This window comes from Scomber japonicus, chromosome 23 (genome assembly GCF_027409825.1).
Source record: "Scomber japonicus isolate fScoJap1 chromosome 23, fScoJap1.pri, whole genome shotgun sequence".
NCBI lineage: Eukaryota > Metazoa > Chordata > Actinopteri > Scombriformes > Scombridae > Scomber > Scomber japonicus.
In genome coordinates this window covers 14,303,827-14,322,134 of record NC_070600.1, presented here as the reverse complement: position 1 = coordinate 14,322,134, position 18,308 = coordinate 14,303,827, and the positions used below count along the sequence as shown (strand labels likewise).

Sequence of the window (18,308 nt, the reverse complement as noted above, 5' to 3'; positions counted from 1 at the left end):
AAATCAAAAAGGAGAAAAAAGGAAAGCAATAAAACCAAACTTAATTTATAAAGTTTATTTTTATTTTTGGAGCCCAGTGACCATTTATTTGTTCTGGCCCCTGAGTGCCTTCCCCTTATTAGATCTGTAACCAGCACAAAACAATACAACATTTATTACAGGATAGCAAGTCCTGACTGGGAATAAATGGAAAATGACCCCATTAATCTTTAAGCACAGGTTACACTCATAGGGTTTCAACAAGAGCATGAATTACTCAGTTGTATAGTCCTGCGTTGCTTTCCACTGATCCAGTATGCAGAACTGCTAGAACATTAAAAAAACCAAAAGATCTTAAGTAATGTCATTCCTGAGTTGAATTTACCAACAGTTCAGATTTTGGTATAATTGGCTCAAGTAAGAAAATAATAATTAAAAAAAAAAAGTTAATTAAAATTAAGTAATATTAAACTGTTAGACAAGTAAATAATACTGATAGTTCCTGCTGAAGTTTAACTTGCTCTAGGTTGATACCAAACTTCTTCTGGACTGGACTTTCTTCTGCAGTGTATGTAGACCTGAAAACACTTACCTTCACCACTGTGGAGAGAAGTCAGCACAAAGCAGCAACAAAGTCACACATACATCTGTTTAGTCCAGCCTATTCTGGCTGATTTGAACTCCACTCATGGTGATTTTGGTGCTGAGGTGTACTCTATGTTTGGAGTTTGCTGAGGTCAATTATAGGTGCAAAAGAAGAAGACAACTTCAAACAGGCATGATCAGGAAACACCTGCACAGTCCTGAGAAGAGGTCCAGTCAGCCAGAATATTTGAAAACCCATCTTTAAAGTTAATGTGAGAGATTCAAGAATGAGGGTTTAGCTTAAATGTCATATGGTCACTTTTCTCAGTTTGTTTCATTACTCTTTTACAGAGTAGGTAAAAATGATCCAACATTTATAAACATAAAACACTCTACTGTTAGAACAAGAATACAGTTCAAGAGCATCATGGGGGGTTTGACAATACCATATTCTGTTCAGTGGCTTTGCCACACATCCATGTTTTTTTGTGGGATGTGATAGTTCATCGATTCCTGTAGCAATGAGGTCCACACAACATCCACATATATCAAATACCTTTTGAAATGAAATATTTAGGGGATGAACAAGGAGATTTGACCTGACATGACTGATTCAAAAAATAAAGACAAACATGCATTCTTGGGAAATAAACCATTGAGCTTCAAAATACCTTTTCATCACATTTTCTGTTAAAAATATGAACACAGAAGGTGTTTATTAAATTTAATCAATAAAAAAAGAGGTATTATGACCAAACAAAATAGGAAGTGTACACCAGCTGATAGTGTTAATGTTTTGGTCTTTGTTGCATTCATACAAGATAAAAATGTTAGCTTTCAATCTGGGACTATTTTGAGTTTAAAAAAAACAAACAAACGTCGTAAGTGTTGACAACCACAGTCTATATCAACAAAAATGCAACATGATGGGCGGTGTAAAAAAAAGAAAGAAAAAAAAAGACGTTGCATGGCAGTCGACAGTGTTGGTGTCACGTTTACAAACTGCATATGAATAACACCAAGTTTCTTTTGTATACTGTGGTCAACAGTTAACGACGTGACCTATAGGGTGCATTAAAAACAAACAGGTTTGGTGTGGAACACGAGAGCAGAACGTTTTTACCATTACTTGAATAATTTACACATTTTCAACAAATGCAATTCACCAAGATGTGAAATAACCAACTCCATGAGAACTGTAACTACAACAGCTGAGTGAACACGGACTTTTTAAGCTAATAATAAACGGATCCCACAACAAAACAAGATGTTAAAAAACAATGTGGTCTGGCAATGGTGGTAGCTATTCAGTGCAAATACATGCAAATCAAACATCAGAAACCAAAGCTTAATTACGATTTTTTTTGGTCTACTGTGTGCTCCATATACTTTCAAATTGCTTATCTAGAAATGTTCGCATCCACCAATGAGCACATTACAAAATAGTACATTCAACTCATTTGTCTTACCTTGTAAAGATTGTGTCCATTTGAAAAAAATGAAGAAAATAAAAAAAAGTACTAAATAACAGACAGCTATTTCTAAAAACATAAAAAAGGTACTCACCAATAAAAATCATCTAAAAGTAGACCAATCCATTATGAAAAACATTTTCAGTCCAAAATATACATTTAATATAAATGAGCCAACCATATAGAGGAATTCACCAAATGCAGAGTGTACCTCAGTAAACATTTTTTATTACAACACCATCTAGATTTTAATCAAAAGCAGAGACATTTACAAACATACTAACCATGAAAAGAATAAATGAGAGGGAGGGGTGAGGAGAAAACATCAAACATGTACCCTATAAAAACTGATCTCTAAACTGAATGTACACGGTACAGCGAGCCAAGGAAAAAAGAAAAAAAAAAGATGTAATGTTTGTGTCTTCTATTTGGGGGTCGTGCGGGCCATTTTATTGTTTGTTTGCAAAAAGCATCACACATACTCATCTTTATGTCAAATAAAACATAGAAATAAAAGAGCTGGTTGGAAAGTTGTTGTTTTTTCCTTTCATCTTTAGTTACCATGAGTATAAGCTGCTTGGATAACATAGCCTTACACAGGTCAGGGTCTTCCATCCACTGCTTTTAGTCAGGCAGACAAGATGAACAGACAGAGAAGGATGGGTGGAGAAGGAGAGGAGAGATGGAGGGGTGGAGGAGGCGGCTGTGGTTGTAATCCTGTCCGGTCATGCAGGGTGGGGAGGTGGTGGCGCACTGAAGTCTTTCCTCCTTTTCCTTCCATCCATCCTTGATCCTTGTTAGCTGAAAGGTGTCAAAACGAAGGGTGGTGTTTGGTTTCGAGGCAGCCCAACAGTGAACACTCCCTCCCCCTTGAACATTAAACCTCTAGACTACACATACATAGTGACACCAGGGCTGGAGTCAATTCACCATCACTTTGAGCCACAAGATTAGACGTTGTCCAAATCCAACTAGTGAACACTGCATTGGTTTAAAACGGGAAAAAAACAGGCACATAAATGACAAAACTCCTTTTTAGGACACTTGACTTGTGTTTAAAGGCTCAGTTGATAGTGTATTGTCCCTAACCCCAGAACAGACAGAGAAACATGTCATGCATACTTGAACAGGAAAAACCCAAGAAGCAAAAGTGAAATCTATCAGTATGTGCACACAACAAGAAATACACCAATATTCAGTGGAGTCTATGCCTAGATGCAATATATCACTGTTGCAGACATATGGATTTTGAACTGTTCATACATTATGTATGTGTATTAAATTCTATTGACGCTTACACATTCTTTCTCATGAGGGCAAACAAACATTTTGGATTTGTGTGATTTGCAATTTATGTCATTTAGTGGGAAATGGGTCAACTATCACATGTAGAATGAAAATAATACATACTAATTTGTGTTTACATTAGCCAAATCCAAAATCCTTTAGCTGTTTATTGTTAAAGCAACAGGTCATTGGCTGTTTCATTTTAATATCATGACATACTTAAGTGCCCTTGTATAATCATTTTCTCCTGTGTTACGACCTGTTCACAACTGGCATTACAATGCCTTTTGGGTGATCCAATCACAAATGGACAATTTTAAGTATACATGTGAATGTACCCAGGACACTTTGGAGGTGGTCTTGGGCCAGAAATGGCCACATTGTTTTAGCAGTGTGTACACAAAAGTGCCCTGGGTCACATTGAAGGACTGTCTGCTCCAATGACATCCTCTACAAAAGTGGAAATGCATAGTGATTGGGAGATGGTGGGGTAGCTGTTCCACCCTAATTGTGAATAGCTATTCCATCTTAAAGGCCAGTTTACCTTTACGTCGCCAGCCTCACTGTCACATACCTGCTCACTCCTACCATAAGGTGGTTTGAGCTTTAAGATGGACCAGCTATTCTCATGTAGCAACAATCTCTGCCACCCCTAAACAGAGCAACATTAGCTGCTGAGTCTCTCCCATGTGAGGCTCAAATAATTTAGGCAAAAGAGTTAAAATATATATATATCGCAAGCGCATGTGGAGATGCATTCTAATGCCAGGTGTGAACTGATGAGCTGATAGAGCTGTCAACTTGTTATCAGAGCACCCAAAAAGGCATGTAATGACAGACGTGAACAGGGCCTTATGGCACTTTTCCACTACACGGCTCGGCTCGACACGGTTCCAAGAACGACCTCAGCAGAGCAGGTACAAAAAAAGTACCAGGTACCAGGTACTATCCCTAGTGGAAACACAAAAAAATCTGAGTCGAGTCGTGCTGGAACTGTGTAGTGGAAAAGCGCCATTAGTCACTCCTCACATGCCAAGCAAAATGGACCCTATGTTTGTCATTTGGCAACTTTAAAAAGACCTTGTTCATATTTTCCCTTACAACCAACTAGTAATGGTAGGCATGAGGTGCGGCGCTAAAAACCTAACACTGAAAACTAAAACACTGACAAATACCATAGAAACAGTGCATGATTGGTTTCCAGGGAATTGGGCATATAGGAGTAATAGACACAGAAAGGACAAAAGCTGTATATCAAAACACAAAACTACAAAGAAAGGCACGCATCTGACTTAGACACATTAGGTGATACTTTGCCACAACCACCCAAAGATTTTTAGTACAAATTCAGATCAAGACTTTTACAAACTAATGTGTAAATATGATTTAGTATATGGTCTTATAAACCTAATTACATCATCTACAGTCCCTTGGCCCAAGCAAGTTCCTCTCCATTTAAGACTACTCAGAAGAAATGGTAGGAATTTCTGCAGAAATTATAACTGCTCTGACATAGAAAGTCATGTCAAATTGTATGGTTATTCCTATTAAATTTCATATCAAATTTATGAAGCATTGATTATTTTAATTTTTGTTGAATTACATAGTGTAGAAATGCCATCTACAACTGGTATCTACAAATGCATACTGAAACTCTAAAGGGTTTTGCTGTAGAAAGGTTTTTGTTTCACATGGTACATTTCATACAAAACAATATTCAAATTCGGGTGTTTTTTGTCACACTATAATTTAAATAGACGATAACATCGAGTACAAGTGGGAATGGGCAATACTGAACGTTAGTAAATGGTCAATGTACATCCTGATATGTGACTAATAAATCATTTGCCATATTGTTTAAGCTAGGTTCATTATAGAATTATAAAGTTCATAGAAAACATTTAAATATGTAGCATTGTATCAGCCAAAACAGCATGCATATCAAACAGCCAAACCAGGGTCAAACACTCCATTAAATACTTTGACCTGCAACAAAAAGCCCTGGGATGAGATATTTACCATTTAACAAGTACTACTTTACAGATTATATCTGGAGATTCTAGCAAGCCTGTTGTGTGTGTATGACTTTTGCTTCCATTGTAATTTATAACAAAGTCTTCAGAGAGGATTTTGGGTCCGTCATAAAACAGTTAACTGATGCAGGCGGTATGAAAAGTCTACACCTTTACGATTCCTCTCACTGAGAAACTACACAGCAGCTTAGTTCAACATTATCTGGCATAACGACATTATGTAAGTGTTATAAGAACCATAACTCGCTTTAGATGAGCCCAATTAAGTCAAGTGATGTCATTTTTTATTTATTTTAAACCATGACCATCTCTCCCAGTCAAAAATGTAGATTATATTTTCACCCTGTGATTAGATGGGCATCGATGCTTATTGCTGACCTTTACTTGACCCCTGTTTGACCCTGGTTTGACATGAGCAAATAGTATGCTTGTTTGAAAAAGGACATCAGCGATTGAATCTCCAGCACACATACACCTACAGACAGACTTAAGAAATTACAGAACGTCATTTCTGCCTGGTACAAACACTGCACCCCACCATGGCTGTATGAACCAATAAAACAGTGTTAGAGCACATATGTGGACACAACAGATATCTATACTACTATCAGTAATGAAAGCAGTACGTTTGGCAATCAATTCTCAATTATTTTCCTGAAGACACCCTCAGCTTTTGGACATGGACATATGGAAAATGGACATGTTTGGCCTTATTACAAGAACATTTTTGCCCACTTCCTTTTATCATTTTCATTGATATTGCAAACATTTTCTGTAATCATTTACTCAATCTACAACTACACATCATCAAAACATGTTAGGCCTTGTGTCCACTGGGGATCTCTCTTATACCAGAGATTAAAAATCATGAAGATAAATATGAAAAGATATATTACAAACTGAAATTGAAGAGCTCTTTCAAGGATTGAGTTTTTTTCATTTTGCTTCTACAACTGTCAAAAATGTACAAACGCTATGCATATGGTAACCTAAAACACTATAGACCTCCTGTTAAACAATTAGGAAGCACATCCTTTTGCAAAGAGGTTCCCGGTGGACACAAAGTCTTACTGTTCAGTTCAACTGTTGCAGCTTGGGGTGGAAAAAAGTCTAGATCAGTCTAACTAGCACTGCCAGCTAGGGATTCGCATAAATCTGCACTATTCAGATCACATGAGAGCAGTTGCTGAGTTACATTCTTTTGGGATGTTTGACCTGTCTTCACAGTTCAGCAACTCCATAAGCAATGACAACACCCCAGGTCAGGTTCCTCAGTATGAACATGGGGAGAAAAGAAAGAAGGAAGGAATAGTGCATATATACATAATTTGATGTATATGTAAAATATTTTTGCTCTTTGAGCTCAACTGGATTAAGATACTGAGGTAGACCAACAAAAAGAATAAGGTTTAAAACCTAATTCAAATATTTGGGGTTATGTACCACTGTACAGAGATGCTGAAGGGCAAATGTAAGCTACAAGTGGATGTGAGGAGGTGTGTCTGCTCTATAAGAACTAGTTTATACAGAACATCTTAGTGCTTTGGCAGTAAAGGACCATTAGAACAACACACAAAAACGTTCAAAACCGATATTTCAACTGAAGTCCCAAAATGTGACAATATTTATGTTGTTAAACACGCAAGTGACGCAGTGGAAGACAGCAGCTTCACACAAAGATTACAAAATGATTTTGGCACCGAGAATCCATGACAAACACCAGCAAGTGGTCAAAAAAGTATTATACTACAATCATTTGCAACCGACAATATGGTACCAGTATCAATTATACACAAACTAGAGTGAAATTCTAACTGATGACATACTCTGTAACTCATCCATAACATATCATCCAAAAGCCAAGACAAATGGAGCTCTCACAATGCTATGAGCCAAGTTATTCAAAATTACCTGTGTGATCTTTTGCCATCCTGGGCTCAATTTATCACTTAAAAAAATCAACCTGCAGCTTATTTTTTACATTAATTCAAAAAGATACACACACACACACACACACAATAAAAAACAAAAACTTTGTTGAGCAAATAAGAATTGTTGTAACGTAAATTGGCTGCACTGAAAGACATTTTTAGAAGTTACTGTAAACATTTCATGTCACTTACAAGGCCTCAGATAGAATTTAGGCTTGTTTTCTATGTTTTTCAGTTTTATTGTGTCAGAAACCTCTACTTAAAAATCCAATGATGGCCAGGTGACAGGCACAAAAGCTTGGGAATCGAAAAACATGGATATTCTGATTCTAGCTTTTAATTTACACACTTTCTATTCTATGTTTACAAGTAATTTACCCTTTGCTAATAACACAAGTAAGATACCAAAAGTAAGTATACAAGAATGCTCAATGTGAGGCAATTTTGAAAAATCAACAAATTACAAACAATATCGATTCAATGCCACAAATCAATCAGGGCAATCTTCTGACCTTTGCGCCTCTAACAATCTATGTGACTTAAGGTCAAAAGCATTTGGACACCATGCACATATCCTAGTTGTCAAAACATATTAAATAACATGATTTTCTTTTTTTGATTTCACCCCAATGCCTTAAATTGGGGTGTAATGACTGCAAAGTGAGCAACACTCTGCTATGAAACACAAAAATACAATGTCAGGCAATTTTACCGACATGCAAATATAGCACAATCACATTGTCAAAATGTTTGTGTCCAAAAATCATTTAATGCTGACACTGTTTAAAAAAATCAATTTTCCATTTCTTAACAATATAACATGACAATGATATGTTCCACTTTCAAATTGAAATGGTAGCATGTATACAAGATTGCTTTTTTATTAACTGTTGCTCTACTGTTGACATGTATAGATTGCCATATATTTTATCAAAATACAATCCAATTTGGAAAAAAAACAACAAAAAACAAACATACCCCACATTACAACAAAATGCTAGATCTGTACTAAATTCTATAAAGAAATACGTTGGGAAACCTACGAACTCCTCAAGGGACCAATATTTCAAGCACAACCAACTCAGTCGCAATACATTTCCATAATCTGTAAACTCATACAGCAATCTAGAAAAGTATTTAACTTTTGGTCTACTGGCCATAGCTGTAAAATCCAAAATTCAGATAACTTCAATTTTTTAACAAGCCAAACAGATAAGATGTTGTCTTATGATATGAAAAAAAAAAAATGTGTAAACTTTACCCACAACAGCCCAACATGGTCAGTGCTGCTCGCTTTCCTTGTATTGTTGTAGGTATTGTTTTCTGTTAGTTAAAATAGAATAAATCATCTATTATATTCTGAATTTATTTAGTCAAATACATAAAAAAGCTGCTGAATTCTGCAATTTACGAGCTTCAAACGCCTGTAGACCAAAAAGTAACAATGCATTCCTGAAGTTAATTTCCAGTGACTATCAGTTTTTTCAGATTTTGGGAAAAAACCAAAACACAGATTTCAACTCTTACAAACAAGTGTGTATTACACACATTTTCCTGAGACACAACTTACACAATATCACAGCTGTGATCACTAATAATGTAATTTAAAAGGAAAGAACACTTACCTCATACCTACCTGAAACCAAATAATTGAGTTTTATTAAGTTTTTTTCTTGCTTACCTCTTCTCTCCACATCCTCCTCCTCAAGATTTCAAAATGTTTAAAAATATTCAGAAGCCTTCTGTAGTAAATGTTTTTTCTATGAGACTGTCATGAGGACAAGGAAAATACTTTCCTTGACTTTTTTTTTCTTATTCTGGATGTTTTCGCACATCCACTGTAGATCAAATTTGACAGAACAAGTAAAATTTTGGGCTGTGTGCTTAACTACAGCTTGTGAATCCAATGCAGAAGAGAAAAAGTGGGCAATCAGAAAATACCCTTTAAAACTCAACACTGGTGCTCTCTTCTCTTGCCATGTGCTTTAGGTTAGCTGAGCCTGGACTAGTGGCTTGGGTCAGTCCACTTTCAGACAAATGTACTGATTCAGAAGACAGACAGCTAAAGAAAGAAGAACACAAGGGAGAAGTTGTACCCACCTCCCCTCTCGTCTAGCGGTGTCTGTACTCTCTCTCCCTCTCTCTTTCCCGGTCTCGGTCCCGGTCCCTCTCACGGTGACGGTCACGTTCCCGGCTGCGTTCTCGGTAGTAGTCTTCATGCCGGTCCCGACTGCGGGACTTGTGGCGTCTGCTCTTTTCCCTTGAGCGGCTGTGGTCACGTTCCCTGGAACGCTCTCGCCTAGCAGACACAGAGCCGCTTCATTGGATTGTGCATCAGGGTTTAAAAAGTTACAAAAGTAAAAGTAGAATAATCAAGTGCCAAACTCTCACTTTTAAAGCATCTTCCACACCATCAACACACCCAAATACCTTCCAATTCATATCCCTCTTGTTTTCTCACTATGTAGAGCACCCTATCACTAGTAATAAATCCAAAGAAATCATCAGAGCTGGCAGTTTAATTTTCTTTTGGGCTTGATTCAAAATATTCCAAAGATATTCTGTCTGACGAGTAGTTGTACATGTCTTTCTTATTATAGCCCATCTTCACTGTCATGTTTAGTGGCAACTTAAGTATATATTCAGTTTTTACCTGGAGGCAGAGCCGTAGCTTTTTGATTCGATGCCATGAAGACAGTCCTGCAGAGAACTGATGAGGACCTTGCAGCGGTCATCTGCTGACACTTTGGACTGTTTAATCAGACTGATGGCTGTCACCAAGGTCTCTATAGCACTGCCATAGTCAGCTAGACACAAAAAGAGAACACAGCATTAACCTTTGTTTGATGTTGGCAGTTATTGTCTTGTTGACACAATATCTGAACAAACTTCCATGTGCAGTATGCATTCAGGATCTGGAATTAATATGCGTTACCTGCACTGGCATCAGACACAGCTCTAGATATGGCGCTCGAGGAGATGGCTCTGTTCCTGTTCATGATCTCCTCAAACTCTGCCTCACTCAGAGGGGTCCGTGACGCCTCCATCTCCCTACAAATACATCCACACAGGTTATGTTACAAATAAGGCCAATAATGAGCAAGCAAATTCCAGTCAGGATCTATTTTGTCCTGTGTAATAAGTTATTTTCCAGAGAGTGAAAATATAATGAAAACCAGTACAAATGATCTTTAACCTAAAAATCCTGAACTGCAGGTTTAAAAGGTGGCAGGTAGATACAGCACATTACTAAGTTTAATTCATAATTCCACTGCTTAATTCTATAGATAAAGCAAAAGTGGTTCCCAGTGGACTGATAACATTGCATTAAGACAACATGATACACTACTGTATCAATTCTTTGTTCCACTAATCCTCACCGGCCTCCGGGACCGTAGTCTCCCCTCTCATAGGGTGGAGGGCGTCCATATGGGTCGTTTGGTCCTGGGGGTCCTCGACTGTCGTTGGGGGGCATGTTGTTGTTGCCAGGTGGAGGGAAGAAGGCAGGATTGACATGGGGTGCTGGTGGTGGTCCACCTGGTGGGGGACCTGGCATGTGAGGAGGTGGAGCCAAAGCCATGGGGGGCCCAATGGGGCCTGGGGGACGAGGAGGGAATGGTCCTGGGGGTGGTGGGCCCTGTTGTGGGGGTGGTGGGCCAGGGGGAGGGCCATAACCTGGAGGAGGGGGGCCTGGGGGCAGGGGTCCCATTGGTGGCTGGCCAAACTGACCAGGGAAGAGAACTGGGGGAGGAGGCCTGTCGCCGCGATTTGGAGGACCAGCAAGGGGAGGGGGAAGACCCTGACCAGGCGGTGGAGGTCCTGGAGGGCCAGGTGGACCAGGTGGACCGGGAGGGGGACGTGGGGGACCCTGCATCCCACCTAAAAGACATCACAGAGGACAATACAGAAAACATAAGGCCTAATGAACTCTGACTGTTTATGTTGTAGTAGGCAGGACACCCCCAATATTTTCCAGCATAATGTAGAAACTAAGTGTGCTTATAAAAATAATGTAGAGGACCCCTTTTACAAAAAAAAAAAAGATTAAAAAACATCAGCCCTGCTGCTCATGCCTCCTACTGGCCTAGCTCTAATTTTAGTGTGTTGTGGTATCCTGTACCTTTCATGTTTTCCTTCATATGTGACCCTTAGGTACTGACTTAAGGCAGTTCAAAGCAGATACAATGACACAGACAGATAAGGAAGAGCAAGCCATAGCTACAGGAAACACATGTCGAAAGGCCAACAAATAATGCTGCAAATGAAATCAGAAGGCAACCAAACAGATGAGGTGCTGGCTTTTATCCAGTCTGCTTTGTTTCATTCAGTGCTCTCCCAATTCATTCTGCACTCTTTTTCCACAGTACTAAATGGAAATAATGGACTGCTGCAAGTTGCCATGGGCAACAATAGTTCAGCATGACATACTCATGTATTTGATATGCTACATATTGTATATATTACCAAATATTTTAGTCAGAAATTGTCCCATGTAAGATTACTATACTGGGACATTACATAAGCTTAGAAAACTGAGGAGTATACCAGCTACAGAGACACTGTATTCTGATAGGACTTGATAAATACAAGTGTGAAAGGTTTTTTGTACTTGCCATTAGGCATTATGTATATGATTGAGTAGGTAGAAAGCAGTGTGGTCTTTATGACCTCTGCCAATTCAGTTTTCTTGCGCACATCATTAACGGGTGTGCTTCTCTAAAATGTTTCAGTGTCAACATATTGAAATATTTACTCTAGCCTCATGTAGGGCCAACAGTATTTGGTGGAAACAGTTTATTTAGGGACTTAAGAGTGTTCAGTGATAAAATCAGCTGTTTTTGGAGCAGTCAGTCTGACGATGTCAATGGCAAAACTCCTACCAACAAACAGCTGAGGGTTAGGATAAAAAGGCGATCGATCAAATCAATCAGATCAATCGAGGTGTTTCACCTCTGCCACGCCAGCTCCCGTTCCTGCCCCCCGGCGGGAAGGGACTGAAATTCATATCCATCAGAGGGCCATCTTGGTGCCTAATCAGATCTGGTCTCATCCCCGAGCCTAATGGGGGAGAAAGCAAACCAATCACAACTCTTCCCTTTATTCACTTCTGCCTACCAACTGAAGGCCTTTCACAGCCCAGCAGCACGGGGCACCAGCCGCTAAGCGAAAGAAGAGATGTGAAAAAAGGTGGGATGGATGGCAAGAGACGCAAAAATGGGGGAAAAAAGAAAAGCTGGCAACTCCATTCTCTTCTACTAGGGGTGTGAGGCGGCCAATCCAAGATTTGTAAAGAGTTTAAGATTGATAGCTTGCTAAGTAAAGCCTTACGCAAACTGCTTGTCAAGGAATTGCGTTGGAAATTGTCAGTGAGCAGAAAATTGCAGCCAGGGAAGGATTATTTGTTCAACTGGAGGTGAAGAGGGACAACGCAAGAACAAACCATATGGGGAGGGAGACATGCACAGACACAGCCCTGCCAAGAGGGACTTAAAGGGTGAAAGATCCCTAAGAAACACACACTAAAACAGACCAGCCTTGGTTCCATGCGGGTGTGAGTATAAGCAAAGCCTGGACTGTGCTAACAAAGCAGCACTGCCAGACAGAAAGCAACAAAATATAAAATTCACAATACAAAAGGCATTTTGTAAAAAGTGTCAACACCAGGTGTAAATTGTGAATCCATTGCCCCATTAACCTCAAGTGGTGGTGGAGCACAACCACTGCCAAGGCTGGTTCCCAATACATCCATCCATACATATCACAGATCACAAATATTGCAGTGAGCAATATTACAGTGTGATTCATGACGGTCATGGATGGATGCGTTGGGAATCCATCCATGAATTTACTTATATTCCTAAAACTATGGACTCACCTTGTTTTGCACAGCGAGACCAATGCATCATTCAACATAGTCAGATATTGTTTTTTCACTCATATGGTAATTTCAGCAGATGTCTGACGTATGTGTTAATTAGTGGATTACGAGACAGCTAACAATTAGGCAGTGCTCTCATGTAAGTGACTGAAATAACCTAAGTGGGTGAAGTGCTATCTAATAAAAGCACTGGCTTAAGCTGCTCATGTATATGTCAAGTTAATTGCTGACCTTTCATCAGATAAATAAGCTTTAAAAAGAAGACCTCATATAGAATCAACTGTACTTAATATACTTATTAGCACTTCAAACTGATTTTGGCGGTTTCCAAATATTATCCTTCCTTGTCCTCCTTATCCTTGACTTAACAGACAGGGGGATTGTCCCCACCCTGTTGGCACAACACTCGTTACTAAACTAACCAGGGAAGTGTGGTGGCGGCCCTCCAGGCCCAACAGGACCAGGGAAGCGGTCTCCTCCAGGGCCAGGTGGTCCAGGAAACCTTCCTCTGCCTCTACCCATGGGAAAACCTCCACGAGGGCCAGCACCAGGGGGACCGGCTTTACCTTCCCCAGACATCTGGCCTGACTGGGTACCTGTGCAAAGGATGGAACAAAATTATTTCACTTTTCCATTGAATGTGTAATACTAAATAAATGTGTGTATAAAGCAAACTGAGGGAATTATGTCCAAAATGTTGTAAGTGAAATAAAACATACTTCTGTAACTGACCGTATAAAAAGTTTGCATAAAGCCTGTCAGACTGACTTGTGCAATATTTCCCTTGCATGCCTTCTTTCAACTTGCACTGTAACAAGTGTTTGATGTTAAATTAAATCTTGATGACTGCATCTTGTTTCCGCCATATGCGCCATACTTGCCGGACGTACTTTTGCGTGACTGCATCTCAAACTGGCTGAGGGACTGTTTGTTGCATGGTGTGACGATGGGATTCTGACCATGGAGCTCCCTCTTTGACAGAAGCTCCATTAATTTCCTGGATGATGCCTCTGAGCCCACACACACCAGAGCAAACCTGGGAGATGTGCAGATGACAGACAATCACATTCCTGGCAACAATGAGTAAGCGCACCTGGGATACATTTGTTTCAGGTCATCAGTTCCATAATAATTTTGATTTCTTGCTTGATGCTTGAATGGACAAATTTTCATCACTTAACAGGATCTCAGGATGTACAAAGTAGTATAGCCCTGCATGCATTTTTCCAATTGTTCTTAAAAAGGAGAGAGCATGTGAGGCCGCTTAGAGCAGGTTTTTTTCCATGGCACTTCTTTCAGAGCACTCAAACTGTTTTGAGCAGCCGCTCAGGGCGCTTCTAGTTGAAAATTTCCAAAACTTTAAAAAAAGCTGTCGTTGTCGTCGTCATCGTAAAAGAAAGAAACAGCCCATTTCTGGGAACAGACTGGCCCAACACTGAATGTTGCTCACGAGTGTTGTCATAGAAATCATCAAGATATTGTTGTCATAGAAACAAGCCCCCCACACACACACGTTTTTCTCTCTCTCAGCACACAAGTGCTTCATCCCAGCACTTGAACAGCATGATACAGAAATACAGAGAATTGCCCTGTTCGTACTGAATCCAACAAAAAGTAATAGTAATCTTTACCAGGCTTTAATAAAGTCTAATGACGTCACTGAAAAGCTCACCCTTTAGACTGGCCATTGGCTCTGTTTTCAAAGAATTTGATCTCCAGCACATCTGTGATGCCTATTGATCGGATTGCTTCTGTCAGGTCCTCATCTGTCGTCCACTGCATAAGAGAAGACAGAGTAATCAGTTTATAAATTTAATGATTTGGTTAATTACAGAATTATGTCACGTTTTAAAGCAACTTGCAGATAAGTTTGAGAGTCTAGATCTGGCACAGTATGCCTTGTTTAGAGGGCAGTCTAAAATGTCTTCCCTTACAAGAAAATGTATTCAGCAGGCATTCATTTTTCATATTTTTCCTCTAAGTAGTCTGAAATGAAATCTGACACTCACCCATGTGAGGTTTCCAATGTATAGAGCAATTCTTTTGCCTGTATAGGTGTATACCACATTGGGTGGGGCGCTTTTCCCTCCTTCTGAGCCACCTGGTGCAGGGAGTGTGTCCAGGTAGTCACGGTCTTCTGGTGCATCACCATTGTTGGCTGATGGGGATATTACATCATCATACAGGTCGATCTGCTCATGAACCGGATAGTCAGATTCCTGTTGAACATGATAACAATAGTTCAGTCGAAAATCTTTGTACATCCGAAAAGTTGCACTCTCAGTACCAAAATGTGTACAATGACCCCCAAGTTGACTCCTTTGGGGTGGTGGCAGAGGGGGTGAGGGGCGAAGATGGATGTAACCTACCCCAAACATAAAGGGCATTTAATCTATATTTTGAGGTTAATGAAATTGAGATGAAATGATTGGGATAACTGAAATGGAATTTTAGTGGCCATGTTGACTGACCCCGTTGGGCTGATGTTGAGGTGAAAGTTTGTTTAATAAAAGGTTACTAAACAGAACTCAACTATTGTATTTTTTTTTTTAAGTAACTTTGAGCCCATGGTTCTCACGTTCAGAAAATGTATCAAAAATTAGCAATGAAATATTGTTTCTGTGATATGCAGTATGCTTTTTATTGAAGGAAGTGATTACATATGACTCCCCTTTGGTAGTATTTGAGGAAAACTACTGCAAAAGCAAGCATTTTTGGCTGAGGCTGAATGCATGTATGTAGAACAGGTTATAGGGGAAATCACAGTCACTGTGTAAATGCTTTCATACTATTACCAAAGCTCTTAGTCATTGCAGCAATGGAGTGCATGTAAACATACTAGATGATCAGGTCAGGACAGTACATTTGACCACAGACTGGTCCCTTTTAGCAGTGTAATAGTTTTCAAGCACATAACTCCACTTTAGTACTTGAACAAGAATTGGTCATGCTTGCATTACCTCTTGACAATTAAATTGACATCTTTGTTTACTTTGTCGTTTAGAAATGGAGCATTTCTATAAGCGACTTCTCTCTACAATAAACCAGCTCCGTCGTCATGTTTTGTTTCCTCCAACAGAGAAAAAAAACTTATGAATGAACCAACGAGTTGCATGAACTAGTGAACTTGAGAGCGCACAATTAGATTCACACACCACTTTTCTAAACAACCCGTTTCGTTAAAATGATGATAACATCGTGTCTAAATTAAATACAAGAACAAAAAAAATGCATATCAGATGAGGTTGTACTTCTTAGCAAGGGTTCAAAACCTACCACAAACCAAATATTGGTAAAACACGCTCCATTCACTAGCCAAAAAATAATGGTAGTCTATGAAGTGGCTGATAAAATTTGAGCATGCATCAGCCATTTGCCCGGTGGACCACAAAGATAAGTTTGAACCTTGATTTTCATCTACACAGGAAAGGGGCGTGTAATAAGAGTGAAAACAACATCTACCGAGCACAAACACCGACGCTACACTGCGCTAACAACCAAAGCTAACAATTCATAAGTTCAATAATGCATTTTTATTTTACGCGATATACAATAACCTAACCAGCTGCCCACACTTGAGCTAACCTCGCTCCGACCTCATGTTATCTTGCATGAACAGAAACACGAATAAATTAAGTTACTAAAAAGGTATTAAGTGTAAAGCTGCAATAGGTTAGCAGGCTAGCTAACGCAACTGCGTTTATTTGGCGGCCACGCCGAGGCCCGACGCTGCGCCACAACTTAACAATGAAAGCGGTTCGTTTTAGCATTTAACCCAACTAATAGTTTGGCTTCATCGATTGGTACATGCAACTGGAGCTGTGTTAAATTCCGTCAAAAGTATGAATGCAACATTTCGGGTTGATAATGCTAACCGAGGCTGCAGACTTGCAGCATGGTGAAGCGGGGGCCTGTATGTGAGGCAAGCTCGTCTGGCCAGTTTAGCGTGTAGTTCTCCGACCATATTTATAACCACACAGTACACAAATATTTAAAACACTGCAGCATTATTAGAAGTGTGTTGAATGTGGATTTTATTACCTGGTTGAATTCCTCCTCTACGTCGGCGTAGATGTCGATGTGATCCACACCGTCCGCCATTTTCCTCTGACCCGCTACTGTCTCCGCCCGGCGGCGCAGAAACAATCACACACACAGAGGAAGAAAGAGACAGAGATGGGGGAGGGGGGAGACGCACAGGATATACTGTATAGATAAATAGATATAATATACATAATGATTATATATCAATCTTAATTGCGTGTTATGTTTCATTTGGAACTGAATTTTTGGGGTTTCGAGAAAAAAAAAAGGAAATCCGATATTGATATATTAGCCTATATGTTACAGAATATAGCCTAGGTATAGATAAACACTTTGTTTGTAATGATCCCTCAAATGTAATGAAGGTATGATATTTTACAGTTAACATTAAATTTGATTTTATAAAATGACATCAGTGCACTAAAACAATGACATTTATAATAATAATTAGAATTAGCTATGAAGTTAAAAAAAAAACAAGCAGAACAAACAAAAAAACCCAACAATTGGCTTCCCTGATATCTATTGATACTTTGTTCCATAGCTTTGCCGCATAATTGATAAAGGCTGCATTCCAGAGTTTCTTTCTGCTGTAGCTGGAAACTTCCAATAAACCAGCAGCAGATGATCACAGTGTTCTTGAAGGCAAACAGGAAGATAGCCATGTAGCTTGGTCCTAGTCCATACAGAGCTTATATGTAAGGAGAAGGACCTTAAAGTCAATTCTGAAACTTACAGGAGGCCCATGCAGAGCAGCTAAAACTGGACTAATCATGTGTTATCTCCTCTTGGTTCTGGCTAATAGCCAAGCTGCAGAGTTTTGAATGCAATGATATTTATGCCAATAAAGTAAATTTGAATTTGACAAAGAGCAAGAGCGGTACATAAAATGGTATTTTATTCCTGCCAGATAAAAAAAAAACATGGAACATTTTTGGGTGAGGTAAAGAATTCAACAGAGTAAGACATTTTGATGATGTTTTGATGAAGTTTTTTTTCTGACAAAAATTGGTTTAATATCATCAGAAAATTTAAGAACCGTAAAAAGTTCTACAAGTCTCTTAAATTTAGGTGGTTTTCTTGGTAATATACCAACATT

General features: G+C 39.2%; 1 protein-coding gene across 4 annotated transcripts; it reads right to left on the bottom strand.

Moving 5' to 3' along the window:
• Positions 1–2,239: 2,239 nt before the first annotated feature.
• Positions 2,240–17,288, bottom strand: cpsf6 (cleavage and polyadenylation specific factor 6). Of its 4 annotated transcripts, none has more exons than XM_053313883.1 (11): positions 17,207–17,288; positions 15,175–15,384; positions 14,838–14,941; positions 14,047–14,201; positions 13,588–13,761; positions 12,238–12,345; positions 10,668–11,166; positions 10,223–10,338; positions 9,941–10,094; positions 9,388–9,586; positions 2,240–2,837 (listed from the first exon to the last, which is right to left on the bottom strand). In XM_053313883.1, exons 1-10 carry the CDS (start codon positions 17,264–17,266, stop codon positions 9,400–9,402), a joined length of 1,767 nt encoding a protein of 588 aa, XP_053169858.1. In that variant the 5' UTR covers positions 17,267–17,288; the 3' UTR covers positions 2,240–2,837; positions 9,388–9,399. The 4 variants fall into 4 exon arrangements, with proteins under 4 accessions (XP_053169858.1, XP_053169859.1, XP_053169860.1 ...); XM_053313884.1 differs by having other exon boundaries at positions 14,056–14,201; XM_053313885.1 differs by lacking the exon at positions 12,238–12,345.
• Between the last annotated feature and the right edge of the window lie 1,020 nt (positions 17,289–18,308).